Consider the following 20,319-nt stretch of genomic DNA (forward strand, 5'->3'; position numbering starts at 1 on the left):
ACACAAGATCCCAGCTGGATCTCACACCCCACAAAATATATGATACTACTTCAAAGAACTTTCAGTTCTCTTTATTTTTAGTTGAGATTTTGTGCTGCTTTATGCAGGTTTGAAGCTTTCAATAAAAACTGAGGCAAAGCACTGTATGTATACATTTAAGATTTATGTATTCATGTTGAATGGCTACATAATCTAGTGAGTGTGATTCTATTTCCTGTGAGGCCTGGTCAGAAACAGCAGAAAAATGGCAAATGTATATATATAGGATATATCTTAGACTGCAGGTGGCAGCTCATACATCATTCACCATGGAAAACTAGATAAGGGTTCTAGCCTAATCTCATTGACACTAGTTTTGTTTATGTGGGGATTTTTTTGGGGCGTGGGAGAGACTATTTTGAAGAATGTAGCTGAAATTAATAAATGTCGTATTGTTTTGAAGTTTACAGATGAATTTCTCAGTCTTGCAAAGGAAATAATGAGCTTGCCGATGTTAGCTCATTTCCCTATGGTTCGTTTAGACTGTGAGGATTTGAAGGAAGGTTTGGTTGACAAAGCAAGAAGCTTTGCAAATAAACTGTTGTACAAATTAGTTTGCAATCACAGAAAAGAAAATGAAAGGTAAGTGAATTTCTTGCTGTATATAATCTTTCGCTTAAAAAAAGATATAACCGCAAGCTCAGCATTGTTACTTTTTCTTTTTATGTATTGATCTCTGGAAGAAATCCTTATGATTTTCTTCCTGAACGTTGTCAGCCTGCTGCTATGATCTGTTGTTAAATATCAGTAAAGCATAAGGCTGACTGCTGGGTTCCAGAGCTGGTGCAAGAGTCACCTTGTCTCTTTTCATGAATGACAGGCCTTGTCTGCATAATGCAGTGTCTGAAGCCTTTGACACTGCAGTACAAGCTCCAGGGGGGTTTGTGCAGAACTATGCAGGCAAATAATCATGCCAATTGAGTTAACTTTTTTGAGGACTGTTAAAAGACACAAGGTGTAGTGGTTAAGAGCAGTGGAGTCTGATCTGGAGAACCGTGTTTGATTCCCCACTCCTCCACATGGGTGGCAGAGGCTAACCTAGTGAACTGGATTTGTTTCCCCACTCCCTCACGTGAAGCCAGTTGGGTGACCTTGGGCAAGTTACTGCTCTGTTAGAGCTCTCAGCCCCACCTACCTCACAGGGTGTCTGTTGTGGGGAGGGGAAGGGAAGGTGATTGTCAGCTGGTTTGAGTCTCCCTTAAGTGGTAGAGAAAGTCGGCATATAAAAACCAACTCTTCTTATAACAGAAGGACTTCACACAACTTGCTTTACTTAGAGCAGGTGGATAGCCTACTCTATATGGGGTTACACTGCCTCTGAATGAGTAGGCTCACATAACCTCTCTCCCCCAGAAAAATTGCCTGTGACTTACACCCCATTAAAAGCCCCAACAAGCAGAGTAGTCTTGCCATGCCTCCCAAACCACCTCTAAATGCAGGCAGGAGCTATGATAGAAAAGGCATGGGCCCTAGTCGTTGCCAGGTGGGCTACCCTAAGCAAGGGGAACAACTAAGTGTCAGCCTAAAGACCATAGCTGGTGTACAGGGACAAATGGGAAGAGGCAGTCATTTAGATACATAGGTCCTAGGCAGGACTTTAAAGGTCTTAAGCAGCACCTTGAATTGAACTTTGTGTAGCTGTTTTAAAAACTGGAAAACCACATGATGCAGCTGAAAGAAGAGACTAAGCCATTGCACCAACCTGCTTTTCAAATAGCAAGGCTGGGTCCATGAGCCCCCCCCCCCATCAAGCTCAACCCTTTCTGCAAATGCCAGCTCCACTCCACCACAAGTCGATTCAGTCTCTCTAAAACATTGGCTTTCCTTACCAGCTGATCATCTCTGTCTTACCTGGATTTACCTCAAGCTTGTTCTGACTGAGCCACGTGACCACAGCTTCAGAGCACTGGTTCAGAGCCAAGGGGGATGCATCTGGAGGCTTACATAGTAAAATATAGAGCCAGGTCTCATTGGCATACTGATAATATCTAACGCCAAAGTTCCAGGCAGTTTTATTCAGTGGCCTCATATTGATATTGAAGAGCAAGGATGAGATAATAGAACCTCAAAGTACTCCCAAGGTACTGTCGATTCTGCTCCGGATGAGACAGAAAAGACTGAAAGTGCCAAAGAGCTACTCCCCTTATGCCAGTTCCATATTCCAACTGATGGATAAGAATGCAGTGGTCAATTGTATCAAAGGCTGCTGATAAATCTAACAATATCCATGCAGAACATAGCAACAAGAGTTCTGGCCTTTTAGAAGATATACGAGATCCAGAAATGTCTTTTATTCCTCCTGCACAATTTTAATGTTCACAGTGATGTTTTAGTTTAGCATTTTTACAATGTTGCTTTGATTTTACTGTATTTATGTGCTTTTATTGTACAATGCTTCAAGAGCTTTAATGGAAAGCCATCAGGAAATATGAGAAATAAATAGACAAATGTCCTGTAGATAACCATATTAAAACCTTTAAACTTTGATGTATATTAAGATAAAGTATTTTTGCAGGATATGCCATGAATTTGAAAAGATTAAAGAACGTGCATTAAAAATTCCTGAGACAACTGAGGAAATGATGGCATGTATAACATATATAGACAAGGCTAAAACTGTAGGTATCCAGCAGCTGAATCTAAGGATCCAGGTAAGTGATCATATGATTTTTGAGTTGATTTCTTTACTAACAACACAGGTGGAGATGGGAACTTAGTTTAAAACCAGCTCACTTTGGTTGCCTTTCACTATACTGCATGACATTGCATGCAACACTGAATATAATAATCAGCATGCTTTTGGGTACAAGTAGTACCACTACAGAAAAATCTATCTGTAGCCTTGTTGGAGATCTGTCTATAGAATTGCTGCCAGCTTCTGTACTCAGATTCAGTTGTTCCAACGTTTGACCTGATGTTTCCTGCTGGTACACAGCTGAGGCATGTTTGCCTTCAATGTGGAAAGCACGCTGTACTTCAAAAGGTGCTACCACTTTGGTGCTATTTTCCCTGTCCTGTTCCCTCACAGCTGCCATTTGTTCCCCTGTGCCACCAGGGCCCTTTTTCAGGTGTGTGTTTTTTAATCAGTGAAAGCTAGATCACTACAGTATTGCAACAATCTATCTGCTCTGGATTGCCAGTTGTTATTTTAAAAAATTACTCTCTAATCCTTTTCATTGCTGAGATACACATGTTCCCTCCTATTTCTGCAATAGCAGGGCTAGAGATTTACTTTTTTTTTAAATGAAGGCTAATAATTCAGAAGATTTAGTAGATATAGCTCTATAGCATTATTGCTAATGTCAGCTGTAAGGCAATGGGACAGGGAAAGTGCAGGGAAACCCACCATATGGAAGTCCTATTGCCACTGCACTGACTTGGCAGTTAGAGCAGCAACAGGAAAACTACAGGGGATTGTTGCCACATAGAAAACACCTTATAGGGTCTTCATAATATTTACCTGGTTTACAATTGCACATGCTGAACATGTGGAGGAAAAGAGGCACTTCTTTGAGACAACTGGTACGCTACCCCAAATCAGATCCCTAGAGAACCTGCACCCTTAGGGGCTTTGCCTTCAGGCAACTCTATCTCCCCAATCTAATTAAAAGGTGATAAACCTTTTAATCTGGCATACAGTCCTTTCAGGCTCTTGGTGATTTGCCCATTCAGGTAACATCAACAGCCATTTAAGACCTTTAAGGTTCTCTTGTGTCAAACCTTTGAGTCCTCTCCAAAGTCATTTCAGAAAAAAAATCATAATGCTATGTCTATTTCAGAGATATCAGATAGCAAACTCACAACAACCTGTTTAGTTCCTCTTTGGGATTGTCCCATGACAACCCATCAGGGGTAGGATCTCCTCTGCTGTTCTTCAGCTGAAGGACCTTCCATCAGTCATTCATATCTCCCTGTGGACTGAGAGTATGATTAGATGATGCGTTAAATGCAAGTTGGGTTGAGGCGAAATATATATATATGGGGGGGGGGCAAATTGTAAGAACATAAAGGCCATGCTGGATCAGACCAAGGTCCATTAAGTCCAGCAGTCTGTTCGCACAGTGGCCAACCAGGTACCTCTAGGAAGCCCACAAATAAGACAACTGCAGCAGCATTATGCTGCCTGTGTTCCAAAGCACCTAATGTAATAGGCATGGTCCTCTGATCCTGGAGAGAATAGGCATGCATCATGTCTAGTATCCATTTTTATTAGTAGCCATGAATACCCCTTTCCTCCATGAACATGTCCACTCCCCTCTTAAAGTGTTCCAAGTTGGCAGCCATCACCACATCCTTGGGCAGGGAGTTCCACAATTTAACTATGTGTTGTGTGAAGAAATACTTCCCTTTATCAGTTTTGAATCTCTCACCCCCCCAGCTTCAGCAGATGACCCCGCATTCTAGTATTATGAGAGAGGGAGAAAAGCTCCCTGTCTACTCTCCATACCATGCATAATTTTATAGACCTCTATCATGTCTCCCCTTAACCACCTTAATAATTTACTGAGCATGGTGCAGCAGCAGGAGGAGGGGTGTTGTCATTCCTTCCCTTCCACCTCCTGTGCTTTTGCTAGCAGAAAATTGCTGTGGGGAACAGATGGTTCATCTCACTTGCTATTCCGTGTGTCTGCCCAGGAGACATGTGGAACTGGCAGGGAGACAAACAGCCCACCGCCCATGGCCCTTTTCTGCTAGCAAAAGCACATGGGGTGGAAGGGAGGGAATGCTGAAGCCCCTCCTTCTGCTGTACAGTGCCCAGAAGATAGTTCCCCCCCCCCCCTGCACATACACAGACACACACACTACTGGTGAATCCCAGATGATGTTAAATGTGAGTTGGATTGGGGTTTCCCCCAATCCCACATGCATTTAATGTATCATCTAATCAGACCCTGAGAAATGGTATGAGACAGAGCACATAATCAGACCTAAGACCTGCTTCTTACCTATCTCCAGTCAAAATGCCAAGAAAAATAGCATCCCTGCAGGCCATAAGAAATAGGGACTCCTGTTTTTAATTAGTACCAGATCTCTGTTTGTTTGAGAATAGAAACTGTTTCATTTCTTTTATAGGAATGCAAGCAGCGAATGAATTACCTGCTAGATGTTTATCTGTTTGATCCAGATGACTTGGCACTCAATGCATCTGTCCTGTTGTGGCCTGTACAGATTAATCCCATCTTTGATGAAAATGATGATGTAAATAAATACTTTGTTTTATATACTACAGTGTTTGAGACCCAAGCCTGACTGGCCCACTTTTAACAAGTCCACCAATGTTGTGTCTGGCATGTATGGTTTGGATCAGTGTAAGGCAGCTCTTGTGAAATTGGATTGGAGTTTCCATCCTCCAGGTGGGGCCTGGAGTTCTCCTAAAATTTCAACTGATCTCCAGACTACAGATATAATTTCCCCTGGAGCAAATAACAGCATCTGAGGGTGAACTCTACAGTATCACATCCATACTGAGCTCCCTCCCTAAACTCCACCCCTAAATCTCCAGGAATTTCCCAGCCCAGAGTTGGCAACCCCACGGTAGATGCTTATCACTGACTTAACATATCTATTTTGTGTTATAGATTATCGAAATGGCTAAACGTAACGGTGAAAGTGAGTTACTGGCCAAACGTGAGAAACTGATACTAGAAATAGAAAAGCAGATGCGTCGTATGCAGGAATTTACAGAATACTCAGATCTGGACCGCATGCAGCAGGTCTGTGTCACATAGGGTAAAGGGGGAGGGCTAGAAGAATTCTACTTTTGCATGTTGGCAGAGAACAAATGGTGAAGATTTGTATCCTGTAAAGCTGATAACTTGTAGTAGGAGGGAGGTTTCACCAGTGGAGCAGATAGCAAACCCACTACACATAGAGAAAGCAAGACTGTGAGTGTTAGGCAGAGTGCAGGCTTACCTTTATGATTAATGTATGGGGTGGTGAAATCTTGAATTTAGTTGGTACTCCAGAGATGTAGCCCCCATCGTAATATTTGGGACAGTTCATCTCACTCAGTGTGATGTGCAGGCCTCTCCCTAAAATTGCAAATGAGTGGGGAAGCCCTTGCTTGCATGGAAGCTTCTGTGTACAAGTAACCGCTGGCCCATGTTGATGCTATGTGGCTAGGGGAATGCATGTTTAACCTTTGGTTGAGGTCCTTGCAAATTCCATGCAGTATTATACCTATGCTAGCGTTTGCTCTGTGGTAGCGTTTGGAGAGAGAGTGTTTGGAAAGGGAAAACACAATTTCCAACAAAGTTAGCAAATAAAATTATTCAAGATTTAGTCGGGTTGGGAAAGAAGTCAAGAACTAGTTCATTTAGAGTGAATTTGCAGAAGTTTTATTTTCTGGGACCTATCTTGAAAATAATGAGTGCTGTTCATGCCAGATCTCACATTGGATCCAACAGTCCATCAGCAGAAGGCAATGGCAGGTGTGGATTTTTATGCTATTTCTCTCTTCACAGCAGTCCCTTCCACTCAGGGAAAAGTTGCTTGTTGTAGGACCTGTGTGGACTAATAGTCTTGCAGGTCAGGGAGCTGCAGTGAGGGCAAGGAAAAGGAGAGCAATCACTCAGCCTGGTGCCAGCGTGGTATAGTGGTTAAGAGTGGCGGACTCTAATCTGGAGAACCAGGTTTGATTTCTCGCTCCTCCACATGAGCGGCGGACTCTAATCTGAACAACCAGTTGCATTCCCCAGTCCTCCACATGGAGCCTGCTGGGTGGCCTTGGGCCAGTCACGATTCTTTCAGAACTCTCTCAGCCCCATCTACCTCACAAGGTGTCTGTTGTGGGGAGAAGAAGGGAAGGTGATTGTAAGCCGCCTTTCAGTAGAGAAAAGCAGGGTATAAAAACCAACTCTTCTTCTACCTCCAATCCAACTCACGTTTAAGCAAGAAGATCTCATCCAAGCAGTTACTTAAATAAATGTTTATAAAGTTGCCAACGTATTTATATGTTATACATTCTTTGGCATAATAAACCATGGTTTTTCTGAGACGCTTGATTATTAAATCAATTGCTCAAAATTTCTAGGAAAGATGATTGCATTAAATGGGAAAATTAGTCTAGTGTTTTCTCAGTGTCCTATTGAGTTTTCTCTTTTTAAAATAATCTATAAAATGTATCTTTTAGTGGATTACAGAAAACGTAGTTGTACACTTTATTTCTGAAGCAGTACTTTTTTAAAGTGTGAATGATTTACTGTCTTGTGGTATTGTAGAATGATATGCTCTTAATTGAATTGCCTCACCATTTCTCAAGACATGTATCTGTGTGTATGTTTTCAGTATGTAACTGACATGAGAGCACTGCAAAAACGCATACAAGAAGCTGAAGAAATGGTTGCTTTTATTAATAAAGAAGAGAGGCTCTTCGAATTGGAAGAGACAGAATACCCAGATTTGGAGGTTTTAAAAGTTAACACTGAGCCCTACCAAAAACTTTTTGCTTTTATATTGAAATGGCAGCGGACTGAAAAACGGTAATGAAATACACAGATATTTTAATGAAATAATGATTACGATGCCCTGACCTGGATGGCCCAGGCTAGCCTGATCTCGTCAGATCTCAGAAGCTAAGCAGGGTCAGCCCTGGTTAGTATTTGGATGGGAGACCACCGAGGAAGACCAGGGCTGCTGTGCAGAGGAAGGCACTGGCAAACCACCTCTGTTAATCTCTTGCCATGAAAACCCCAAAAAGGGGTCGCCATAAGTCGGTTGTGACTTGAAGGCACTTTACACACACACACACACAATGATTACAATAGTGAAAGTGCTTTTATTGGCTGAAGGAAAATCTGGGGGCATAACTTTCGTTGAATTCTCACACCATTGTGTTTTAAAGACTAACAAAAATATTTTCTGGCAGGGTATGAGCTTTCGTGAGCCACAGCTCACTTCTTCAGATTTCTCCTCTTTTCTACTACTGCAGACGGACTAACACGGCTACCCACTGTGAATTACCATTGTGTTTGACTGTGAATATGTATGCTTTGTTTATGAGGCAGTAATTTAAATTTATTATTTACCTTTTAGGTTTTTGTCATCTATTAAGCTATTAATATATATATGTAGAAAATTTATATGCTACCTCTCTAGATATCAGTTTGAGGCAGCTTACAACAATGAAACAAGACCATTAAAATACTGTAATTAAAAACTAAGCCATTAAAGAAGCCATTTAAACTAGCCACTAAAATCAAACCCTCAGATGAAGAAAAATTTCCTCTGCTGTTTTCCCAAAGCAAACCACCACTACTACCCAAAATTGTAACTTGCATTATAGGGAAAAACACGTAGGCCTTTTATGCCTGGCTGTCTCCCTCACCGTCACCCCTTCGACGACTTTGGTTCTTTGTTTTGATTATGCATGCCGTTTCTGACTGTCAGAGGTCGCCTCACTCTCCCCCTGTATTTCCCCGCATTTTGCCCGTGTTTTCATTGATCTGTTTTATCTCAAATTTGAAAACGCGCGCAAAACATGGTGGAACGCAGGGGGAGAGTGAGCCGACCTCTGATGTTTGGAAACAACATGCATAATCAAAACAAAGACCCAAAGTTGTCAGAGGGGTGACCGCAGTGGAAACAGCCATGAATAAAAGCCCACAATTACCACTGTGTCTTCCCTGGAAGAGGCCAATATCAGCTTTGATGCAGGCTGTAAGAGTTGACAGCATGTTACTTTCCTGTCCAGATCATGGATATTCGTGTGTGTGCGCCCACAAAGGAGGGGGAGTAGAAGCAGATGGGAAAGGGTGCTGGTGCTGTCATTTTCCCACCCAGGGCAAAGGTGTGTGCTGCCTCCCTCACACAAAAGAGGAGAAAAGCTGCTGCAGTAACTTTAATGGGAAGGGTAAGAGTGATTACAGCATCACTGGAGAGTGAGTAGTCACTCCTGAGTGACTTTTTTGCCCAACTCTTGATTTGAAGTATCTAATTTTCTTACTCGTGTCAAAAAGAATAATTCATATCAAGCAAGCACCAGTGTGCACCCTCAAAGACCACCAGCAAATCTGCTATGTGATGTTAGCTGTGAGAGGCAGCTAGTTGGGCTCCTTTAACATGGACAGATCTGCTAGTTGGGAGGACTGCACTATTCTGCTTGAAACAGCCTATTGCAGATGGCATCTGTGCAACAGTCCTTTATCAGGTGCAAATCTTTAAGCAGGGAAAGGCTGTGCTTCAGATGTCTGTATTCAGAGTGTCATGTCCCAGCCTCTATGCACTGTTTCTTGGCTCTATACTGGGAACAGTTTAGTAGTGCAACCATAATTATCTGTCCTTCTCTAGAGTTTATTCTGCCCCAGTAGCTCGAGAACACCACTGTAGAAAATGTAATAATATTTGCTTCAGAACTACAAGAGAGTCTTTTCCATTTACACTATCCAAGTATATGCATATTTTCATATTAATACTCTTACACAACTACAAAATAGCATGAAGTCCTTAATACCAGCAAATGAATTCTTTAGTCTTTAAAATTTAGACACTTTACATTACTTGTTAATGAATGAATGGTTTTATTTGCATTTAGCCATAGGCCATTACAAACATGTCAAGGATACCCCAATACATAATAAAGGAAATATAAGGTTAATAAAATTCTGGATTGATAATAAATATAATAAAACTATGCTAAAATATACATAATAAAACTATGCTAAACTCGATGCATTCAGAGAAATAATAAGTAAAAATTGTGGTGGTGTCCCAATCAGCCAATGAAACCTATCAACCATTAAAATCAACCCGAAGGTTCAGCTCTCTTAGCAACCATATTGGACCTTATTTTCTTTGCCGCCAGAGCATACAGGGAAGTCCTAGAAGAAACAAACCCATTGGTGTCTTTTAACAGGAATTCTAATTTCTCAGCACTTTGGACAAGTGTTTAGGTCAGAAACCAACCCAGCAAGAAATTTAGCCCTGGGTTCCACATATAGAGGGCATTCAAATAAATAATGGTAACATTACTTGTTTGAAATGATAACCTTGGTAAATGCAAACTTCTTTTTTAATGTTGAATTCATTTAGCCCATTTTTTAAAGTAGATCCACTAAAAATGTTTTGATGCAAAGTTTTATATTTGTCATCCATATTGCTGCGTGAGATTAATGTTTTTGCTTTGCTTTTTCTTAGGTGGATGGACGGTGCTTTTTTAGACCTTAATGGGGAAAGTATGGAAAATGAGGTAGACGAGTTCTTTCGAGACATTTACAAGACACTAAGGTTTTTTCAACAGAAACTGAAGAAAGCTGAACTAGAAAAGAAAAAGTCATTGCAACGCAGACTACTAATAGATGAAAAGGTAGATGAAGAAAAGAAAGATAGTCCAACGACTACAATGTGTGCTGCAGTAATGGAACAGATTAAAGATTTTAAGGTAAGTGGCTATTTCTAAAAATAGCCTGCTTATAGTTCTCACATCTGTGATTACTACCTTGCTGGATCAGGGGAGTGCTGTAGACCTAGTTTATCTAGATTTCAGTAAGGCTTTTGATAAGGTTCCCCATAATATTCTTGTTGACAAATAGGGAAAATGTGATTTAGATCCTGTTACTGTTGACAGATCGCACCCAAAGAGTGCTTGTTAATGGTTCCTCATCCACTTGGAGAGGAGTGACTAGTGGAGTGCCTCAGGGATCTGTCCTGGGCCCTGTGTTGTTCAATACCTTTATAAATGATTTGGATGAAGGAATAGAGGGGATGCTTGTTAAATTTGAGGTTGATACTAAATTGGGAGGGGTAGCAAATACAGTAGAAGACAGAGCCAAAATACAGGATGATCTTGACAGGCTGGAGAATGATCTTGACAGGCTGGAGAACCAATAAAAAGCATTTCAACAGAGATAAATGTAAAGTTCTGCATCTAGGTAGGAAAAATCAAATGCATAATTATAGGATGGGGGGACTTGTCTTAGTAGTGTGTGCGAAATGGATCTTGGGGTCAGTAGACCAAACACTGAACATGAGTCAGCAGTGTGATGCAGTAGCTGAAAAGGCATATGCGATCTTGGGCTGCATTAACAGAAGTATAGGGTCCAGATCACGTGAAGTGATGGTATTGCTTTACTCTGCTCTGATTAGACCTCACCTAGAGAATTGTGTTCAGTTTTGGGCACCACAATTTAAGAAAGATGTAGATAAGCTGGAACGTGTCCAGAGGAGGGCAACAAAGATGGTGGAGGTCTGGAGACCAAATCCTATGAGGAAAGGTTGAAGGAGCTGGGTATGTTTAGCCTGAAAAGGAGAAGACTGAGAGGGAATATGATAACCATCTTCAAGTACTTGAAGGCCTGTCATATAGAGGATGGTGCCGAGTTGTTTTCTGTTGCCCCAGAAGGTCGGACCAGAACCAACAGGTTAAAATTAAATCAGAAGAGTTTCTGTCTAAACATTAGGAAGAACTTTCTGACAGTTAGAGTGGTTCCTCAGTGGAACAGGCTTCCTTAGGAGGTGGTAAGCTCTCCTTCCATGGAGGTTTTTAAGCAGAGGCTAGATGGCCATCTGTGAGCAATGCTGATGCTATGAACTTAGGCAGTTCATGAGAGGGAGGGCATCTTGGCCATCTTCTGGGCACTGGGTGTGTGTGGGGGAGGTAATTGTGAATTTCCTGCATTGTGCAGGGGGTTGGACTAAATGATCCTGGTGGTCCCTTCCAACTCTATGATTCTATGATTTACACATTCAAAAGTAAATTGAAAAACACTGTAGAATGTGTTGCACAATGGTTTTTACATGTGAATGTTTTTGAATAATGAAGCTTCTCTTCAAGAGCCTAGAGGTCTTTCCGGAGGTTGTTCGTAGAGCAGATATGCTCCATAAAATATTTCTTAGAACGACAATTTTCAGATAGCACTTTTACAGCAGTGGAAGTTGTCTTAAAATACTTTTTCTTTATCCCAGGAAAATATTCCTCTGGTGACTATCCTCTGTAACCCAGGCATAAGGGGTCGTCACTGGCAACAGATGTCCGAGATTGTTGGATACGATTTAACACCAGATTCTGGATCAACACTAAGAAAAGTTCTAAAGCAGAACTTGACCCCTTACCTAGAGCAATTTGAAACCATAAGCATGGGAGCAAGCAAGGTATAAAGAGTAATTCTTATATAGCCGCTTCACAGAATCCAAATTAATTCAGAAATAATAAAGTAATTTATTTTCACTGTGCTCTAGGAATTCTCATTAGAGAAAGCAATGCACACTATGATGGATGCCTGGGATGGTATTTCCTTCCAAATAAGCTTATATCGTGAGACTGGAGTTAATATTCTGTCTGCAGTTGATGAGATTCAGACTGTTCTGGATGATCAGATTGTAAAAACACAAACAATGAGGGGATCACCTTTCATCAAACCATTTGAAAGACCAATGAAGGTATAGGTTTCTTTTTAATTCAGGCTATATACACACAATGATGTTGTTTAGTTGGTTGTTTTATTAGATTTTATTGCATATCCTAGGATGAGCAAATGATAATAATGGGCTTTTTTAATAATCTTGATTTAAGAGCTCAACATTGAAGTCCATTTACTTTAAAGGACTTAGAAGGGTATAGCTTCTCATAGGATTGCCCTGTAAGAGACTTGCTGCTGTTACCACACATTTCTGAATCCAGGAATCTATGAATCAGGAATTCTCTGTGTTGAATCTTGCCTCTGTCGTGAACTCTCTGGAGGGGAATATAACTTGGTGGTGGAGTATATATGTGAAGAATAATGCTAATTACTTGAAAATATCGGATTGGATTGGACGTATTATGGATCAAATGGATTTTTGTAAAATGGAATATTTATATGACTTGAATATTTTCCCCCCTCCCCTTCTCCCAATTTCCCCTTTTCATTTCTGTATACTAAAAATCCTCAATGGAAAAAAAAAACAGTTTAGCCGAACGCCCCCCCCCCCCAAAAAAACCTCAGGTTCAGTCATGGGTCCTCAATAAAGTTTTTAAAAACTGCTAAATACTCAAAGGGGGTGCAATTTTGAGGATCCTAAAAGAAGAGAACAGTTGTTCCTGCATGTGAGATTTATTTCTGTATACATGCATATGTTTTCAAATATATATCCCAACCACAAGAAAAACTGTACATGCTTACTATGATGTTCGCTCTACTTTCGTTTATAGAAAGGTCAGAAATCTTTGGCACATGAGACTTCTGGAAGTAAAATTTAAATGCTTTTATTTGTCTCCTTTGAGGAAAATGTAAAGGTCAGGTTAATAGAGTGTCATATCATGAATGTGGTTTGTAACAGAACAACAGGAATGAGGAACTTATGATGTCTATATACAAGAGATATTTTGTAATTCAAGATGTATCTACGGTGGTACACAGACAAGGGTTGCTACCTTTATTAAGTACTTCGATTGATTTCTCTTGGCAGTCACTGCTTTGTTTCATAAACATAAGCATCTTCAAACGGCAGTTCTTAAGTTGAAGGAGTTAGGAACATATACACCATTTCCTAGTTTTCTTCTTTAAACTGGCCTGGGACCACTCTTTTCACTAGAGCTATTTCCCGTTGAACACTTAAGGATCACCCTCTCAACACTAGAGCTATTTCCCTTTATAACTCGTTATGGATTCTTTCTGATCCAAAACCAAAGTGTGTTCCTCTCACTCCAGAGGAGAATCCTCTCAAGAAAGCTTGCAGCTCACTCCGCTGTCTCCCACACTGTCCATTCCCAACGGTCAGTTTTTCTAACCGCCATCCTTAGAATTCCATTTGAACTCCGTGTCAATCAAGATGTTCTATGACCAGGACAACTCCTCAGAATGCAGCTGTCTGGCCTTTTATGCACGGGTTGTTTCCATTTGATATGCTGCTCTCTCGATGCCCATTATTTGCAGTCGAATTCTCAAATCATTCTACACAGGGGTCTGAAACTGACCAGCACTCGCTGTGAAACTGGCCAAATAAGAAGCTGCATAGGTTGTTTGTGATTATTTCAGCTTTCTCACTAGTCACAAACAAAAAACTCTTTTCAATTAGGCTGAGGTCCAAAACTGACCAACGCTTGCTGTGAAACTGACCAAATAAGCGGCCTCATAGTATTCAAGCTTTGAGGGGAGGAGTTAGATGAGAGGGAAAGACAAGTGGGAGGGAGAAGCGAGAAGTACTCGGAGCTTGATGGCAACAGAAACAACCCGTGCATAAAAGGCCTATGTCACACTTACACCAGACAAAAGCTACCTTGCTTTCATGGAAGGAAAGGTCTGCTATACCCTTCCACCTTCACGACAAGAACTGTGTGTGAGGATCAAATGCATGGGAGTCATCACAGCGATGCTGTCATGTTTCAATTTTGGAGTAGAATTCCCAGATCCTGGTTTAACAGCTTAGCTCAGTATGGTGTTTACAGTGGCCTCAGACCAGGGAAACGCTTGCCAGATTAGCAGAGTGCCCTACCCAGATCCTCATAGGCTATTCTAATGCAACACCAGTGTCCCTTTACACTCAATTCCATCCCCCACATTCCCCTTTTTCATAGAGTTTTCCCACCCCCCAGGTTCCTTACAAGTCTCTTATTTGAAGTCGATGCCCCCGTGCTGTCCCTTCAGCCCATGCCCTAAATTCTTCCCCAAGTCCATTTGTTTCTCCTGTCAGTAAAGCCTCTGGGGGTTCTGTGTGCTTTTTCTAATGATAGGTCAGAGGCACCTTTTATCCGCTCTCTGGCTCTGCTGCCCCCTGGCTGTTTCGCTTTTTTTCTCTGGCATTCCCTTCAGGGAAAGGAGTTGGTCCTCTTGGATCCAGGTCAGTCAGCTTCCCTTGCGTCTCCCTCCTTGGAACGACCTCTGAGTCCTCTCCACGGTAGCCCTCTTTCCTTCGCTCCTGATTACCTTCCACGGCTCTCTCATTTTGGGCACAGCTTTCGTCTTGTCTCCCTTCAGCAGCGTCAGCCTCCTTCCTTTTCTTCTACTGACAGGCGTCTTCCTTCTCTGCCCACAGATAGCTTCCAGCTGTTCCCTGGGTAAGCTTTAAAAGCACTCTCCTGGTTGTCCCTTCCACACCCCTTCATCAGTGCCCTGGAATTACTTTCAGCTTGATTGTTTTCCCCTACAGTCTGGCAGATTACCATCTACTTACACCTTTTGACCCTACCTGGCCGAGCCTGTCGGCCACACTCAGGGACACAGAAAGCCCCATCTAAAAGGAGACTCCCTAAATTACCTAACTATAGAACAAAATTGGCACTATGAAACAGAGGCTGTCTCCTAATATGAAATTAGGTAATTTCTGGAAAGGAAATTACCGTATATACTCGAGTATAAGCAGAGTTTTTTAGCCATGATTTTTGGCTTAAAAAACTCACCTCGGCTTATACTCGGGTCAATACGGTAATTTGCCTGCCGGGCCCTCTCCTAGCGCGCACCCACCAGCCAGCTGATGGGCGGGCTGTCCCGTCTTCTCCCCCCCACCCCACCCGGTTGCGCCTTCTGTGCAGCGGCGGTGCCGGCTTCTTCCCACCCCACCCAATCGCGCCTTCTGCGCGGCGATGGCAGTTTCTCCCCCCCCACCCGATCGCGCCTTTTGCGCGATCGCACCTTCTGCACGGCGGCGGTGGTTTCTTCACCCCCCACCCCACCCCGCCTTCTGCTGGACGGCGGTGGTTTCTTCCCCCCACCTCTCCCACCTCACCCAGGCCGGTCCTCCCGCTTGCCAGCTGACCCTGCGGGGTCTCCTGCGCACAGGGAGGGGGTCGCCACCGCCTGCCTGCGCGCCTGGAGCCCGGTCAGGTAAGCCTGCGGGGGGGGGGGTGCATTTCCCCCTCGGCTTATACGTGGGTGCCTAATTTTTTCCCATTTTTGGGGTGAAATTAGGCACCTCGGCTTATACTCGGGTCGGCTTATACCCAAGTATATACGGTAGGTAATTACTGGAAAGGAAGGGAGACAATATATCAGAGTCATTTATTGTTGTCAGCCCTACTAATATCCCAATCTGTGATTAAATCTTTAATTCTTTATTTATCTTGTTGTCTTCCTTTCCACGCCCTTCTTTTCTGGTTCTTATTTAGCCTTTACTGAGCAAGCCTTTTTAAAAAATTCTGCCCAAATCAAAGTAAATAATTGTCATTGCTGATTAATTACTGTGATTATCAATTGCTGCAACATATGGTGAGTTCTGATATAGGATAGGCTAGAAATATAATGCCATTATGCTAAATGTTTGCATTCATGCTGATGTAACTTCAGTGTAATACAGCTCTTCATACACCCATCCAAAGCACATATAGGCAAGCAGAAGTCTAATAGTTCAACCCTATATGGTTTATACTACTGGAACTAAAACAGAACCAAGTGTTTTGAAAGTATTTTGTGGAGATACCTCCACCAAAAAAAGGGACTATAGGCTTCGTTTTAAAAAAAGGAAGCAGGGAATCCATGTGACCTGATTGTTATTTTGTACTACAATGAGCCAGCTTGGTGTAGTCGTTCAGAGCTGTAGACTCTAATCTGGTGAACCGGGTTGGTTTTTCCACTCCTGCACATGAAGCCAGCTGGGTGACCTTGGGCTGCTCACAGTTCTCTTTGAGCTCTCTTAGCCTCACCTACCTCACAAGGTGTCTGTTGTGGGGAGAGGAAGGGAAAGAGATTGTAAGCCAATTTGATTCTCCTTAAAAAGTAGAGAAAATCGGCATATTAAAAACCAACTCTTCTTCTGAGTCTTCTTAAATTGTTGATTTAAAACCGAACAACCCTGGTGGTTCTGGAGGAATAACCCCCCACGGGTCACTGGGACAAGGAAAATGTGTGGAAACCTGCTATGTAAAAACCCCACTGCTTCTGCGCTGGGTGCAGCCTGAGTGGCAACAGGGAATCCACAAAAGAGTAGGGTTGTCAGCTCCTGGTTGGGAAATACCTGGAGATTTTGGAGGTGGGGCCTGAGGAGGGCGGGGTTTGGGGAGGAGAGGGACTTAAATGGGATATAATGCCATAGAATCCACCTTCCAAAGAGGCCACCTTCCCAGGAGATTAGTTATCCCAAGAGATCTCCAGGTACCATCTGGAGGTTGGCAACCCTACACAAGCTCTTCCCTGTGTGGAATGCAGCTATGACTGAGGAGTCTTAGGTTCAAAATCCTACCTGGTCATGGCACTCACCTTGGGCCAGTTACTGTCTCAGTCTACTTTCACAGCATTGTGGGGATCAAATGAGGCAAGGGGTGAACCGTGAATGCCATCCTGCATTCCTTGAAGGAAGGGTGGGAGAACAAGGTCAGATTAATATTTTGATCTTCCTCTTGTTTCTGTGATCTGTTATGGTCACGTAGAAGAGATTCAGCAGAGGATTTCCATAAACAGAATTCCACCCTCCCATTGTTGACTTCTGTCTTCCCATGCTGTTCCTGGGGAGGGTCTCTTGTCCCCCCCAAAAGCATCGTTTCTGGACTCATTTTGGACTGCAGGAGGGCCCAAATCCCTTCAATCAGCAGAAATAACCACTGATTCAAGCCTGAAGTTCTCTATTTTCTGTGCCTTACTTTAACCTTTTTTTTAGTAGGGATATTGTATGCAAAATACTTTTCTGTATTTTTAAGGAGTGGGAAGATCGCTTAATTAGAATTCAAGAGACTATCGATGAGTGGTTGAAAGTGCAGGCTCAGTGGCTTTACTTAGAACCCATCTTTTCTTCGGAGGATATTATGCAACAGATGCCTGAGGAGGGGCGTCAGTTCCAGACTGTGGACCGATATTGGAGAGACATCATGAAATACTGTGCCAAAGACCCCAAGGTAAAATAGTAGTGATGGGGTCAGTAGTAAGGAGGTGAGGCTAATACACAGGGTTGAATCCTGCAATCGGCAGATGCAGAGATCTTATCCTCATTCCCCTCTTCTCCCAGCAGCCCTTTGTGAACCCAGGAAGATTTATTTCCAGGGTAGCAGGATCCATGTGAACTAATAGCCATGCAGATCAAGAGGCCTCAGGGGGAGGGGGAAGGAGTAAAATCACTGATAGAAGAGGCAGCAAGGGCAATGTTGTCCCTTTCCCCTCTGCAGCCTCCTGGCTCTTGTGGTTACTAGACCTGTGAAGCTCATTCCACCAGAGCACTTCTGAAGAAGTGAGCTGTGGCTCACGAAAGCTAGAAAATATTTTTGTTAGTCTTTAAGGTGCTCTTTTCTTCCACCAGAGCAAACCTTTTTACCTCAAGGAAGGCACTGGATCCAGTGTAGGTTAAATGCTTACAAGCTGCTACAAAAAAGTTCGAGAAACAAAAGAAAGAACCAGGTTTGTCAGAGCAGAACATAAAAAATAACAGAGCAGTAATTGTTATCAAGGCAGTCAAAACATCCAAAACGCTTTTGGAAAAGGAGTCCCTTAGTTTTGTGCCTAAAGGCTAACAGGTAAATCTGTCTTGGAAGGAAGCACTGTTATTTGGTGTCACCAAGGAAAAGGTCTTATTCCAAATGGCCACTTACCACAGCAGGGGTAATGAAACATGAGGAGAATTTGCAGCAAATTCATATAGGAGCAGCAGTCCTTTTCTTTCTTTTTAAATTTATCATGTAACTAATGACTCAATAAAGGAAGCCACAGCCTTCAATTTGCATGATCTGAGCAAGGCTGTCAAAGATAGGACATTTTGGAGGACTTTCATTCATAGGGTCGCCATGAGTCGGAAGAGACTTGACGGCACTTAACACACAATGTGTGTTTCCTGCCAAGTGAATTGAATGGATGCATGTCCCGGGAACCAGGGTTGCCTGTGGCTCCTTTCAGAATATGCATGTTGTATGTACATGCATTTACTGTTCTGTACATTCTGAAGCAGCTGTTGGTGTTTCTGAGACCATGTACTGATTTTCTGGGCATTGAAATCTCTATTCTGCCTCATGCCTGGTATACATACTGATCATACCTTCTTTTGTATAGGTTCTTGCTGCTACCTCATTGACAGGCTTGTTAGAAAAGCTTCAGAACTGTAATGAACTTCTGGACAAAATAATGAAAGGACTGAATGCTTACCTTGAGAAGAAGCGTCTGTTCTTTCCCCGGTATGCTGCATAGTGCCCACGATCAAGTTAGAATATGCAATATTTGTATGTTTGTCACAAAAACAGACACACACAAGTACACACAATAATTTTGTATGCTTGCCGTTTCTTTACATTTATTTGTAGCTTTTTCTTCTTATCCAATGATGAAATGTTGGAGATCCTGTCAGAGACTAAAGACCCTCTCAGAGTCCAGCCTCATTTGAAAAAATGTTTTGAAGGTATTGCTAAGCTGGAATTTCTTCCCAATCTGGATATCAAGGCAATGTATAGCACTGAAGGTGAACGTGTGGAGCTGATTGCAACCATCTCAACCTCTGAAGCGCGAGGGGCTGTGGAAAAGTGGCTGATACAAGTGGAAGATCTCATGCTGGGCAGCATTCATGATGTCATTGCAAGATCAAGGCTGGTACGTTTTCATTGGAATGGATTTTGCAAGGGATCCTAGATGGGATCCTGTTTAATTTCAGGACATTTTCTTCCAGTGTTCATGGCCTTGTGATTTTTCTCATCTTTCTTGACATTTAAGCATCTAAAAACTGTGGTCACTGGGGCCCGAATGTAGTAAAAACCTGGAAAGAATAATGAAACAAATGAGAATTTTGCATGGCGTTCCATAGCTCACGGTCAAAATATTTTAAACTCCTAAGAACATTGATGTTTGTTTGGGGTGTAATAGCAAAAACATTTAGTTTATTTAAGTGAAGGGTTGTTTTTTAAAAAAAAGAAAAATGAACAAAATATGTCTAATATTTTTGCATTCACCTGCAAGAAACATGTGCTGGATATGAATCTTTTGCTGCACGAATTGCAGTTGCATCTTCTTAACAAAACTTGAAATTGAAATGTCTCCATGATACTCTACAGGGAATCTTTCTGGGGCTCTGTGGGGCTGTTTTTTAAGGTAGAGGCACCAAATTTGCAGTATAGCTGCTGGTAACTCTCCTTACAAGAACCCCCAAGTTTAGTAAAGATCGAGTCAGGGGGTCCAATTTTATTGGTCCCCATTTTTTCCCTCCATTTGTCTTCACCAAATTTGACTTTTTCCCCTCCATTTGTCTTCACCAAATTTGGGGGTTCTTGTAAGGCAAGTCATCAGCAGCTATACTGCAAATTTGGTGCCTCTAACTCAAAAAACAGCCCCCAGAGCCCCGGAAAGATTCTCATAGACTATAATGGAGCAAGGGTATTTTAAAACTCCCATTGAAGCCTATGGAGAATCCCGAAAAGCCAGAAAAGCTATTTCCCCTCAGCTTTTTTTGGAATTGGTTTTTTCGGCC

The 20,319-nt window shown here is 42.3% G+C and overlaps 1 protein-coding gene across 1 annotated transcript in view; it reads left to right on the plus strand.

Annotated features, from left to right (window-relative positions):
• The window catches only part of DNAH12 (dynein axonemal heavy chain 12), a 134,633-nt gene that overhangs the window by 22,229 nt on the left and 92,085 nt on the right, over nt 1-20,319 (plus strand). The window contains exons 11-21 of the mRNA XM_056853457.1: nt 443-621; nt 2,555-2,690; nt 5,113-5,238; nt 5,619-5,753; nt 7,327-7,520; nt 10,174-10,417; nt 11,941-12,126; nt 12,214-12,414; nt 17,582-17,776; nt 18,918-19,039; nt 19,166-19,448. Coding sequence (XP_056709435.1) covers nt 443-621; nt 2,555-2,690; nt 5,113-5,238; nt 5,619-5,753; nt 7,327-7,520; nt 10,174-10,417; nt 11,941-12,126; nt 12,214-12,414; nt 17,582-17,776; nt 18,918-19,039; nt 19,166-19,448 — 2,001 coding nt within the window. The remainder of the gene's footprint in view (nt 1-442; nt 622-2,554; nt 2,691-5,112; nt 5,239-5,618; nt 5,754-7,326; nt 7,521-10,173; nt 10,418-11,940; nt 12,127-12,213; nt 12,415-17,581; nt 17,777-18,917; nt 19,040-19,165; nt 19,449-20,319) is intronic.

This window comes from Euleptes europaea, chromosome 1, assembly GCF_029931775.1.
Source record: "Euleptes europaea isolate rEulEur1 chromosome 1, rEulEur1.hap1, whole genome shotgun sequence".
NCBI lineage: Eukaryota > Metazoa > Chordata > Lepidosauria > Squamata > Sphaerodactylidae > Euleptes > Euleptes europaea.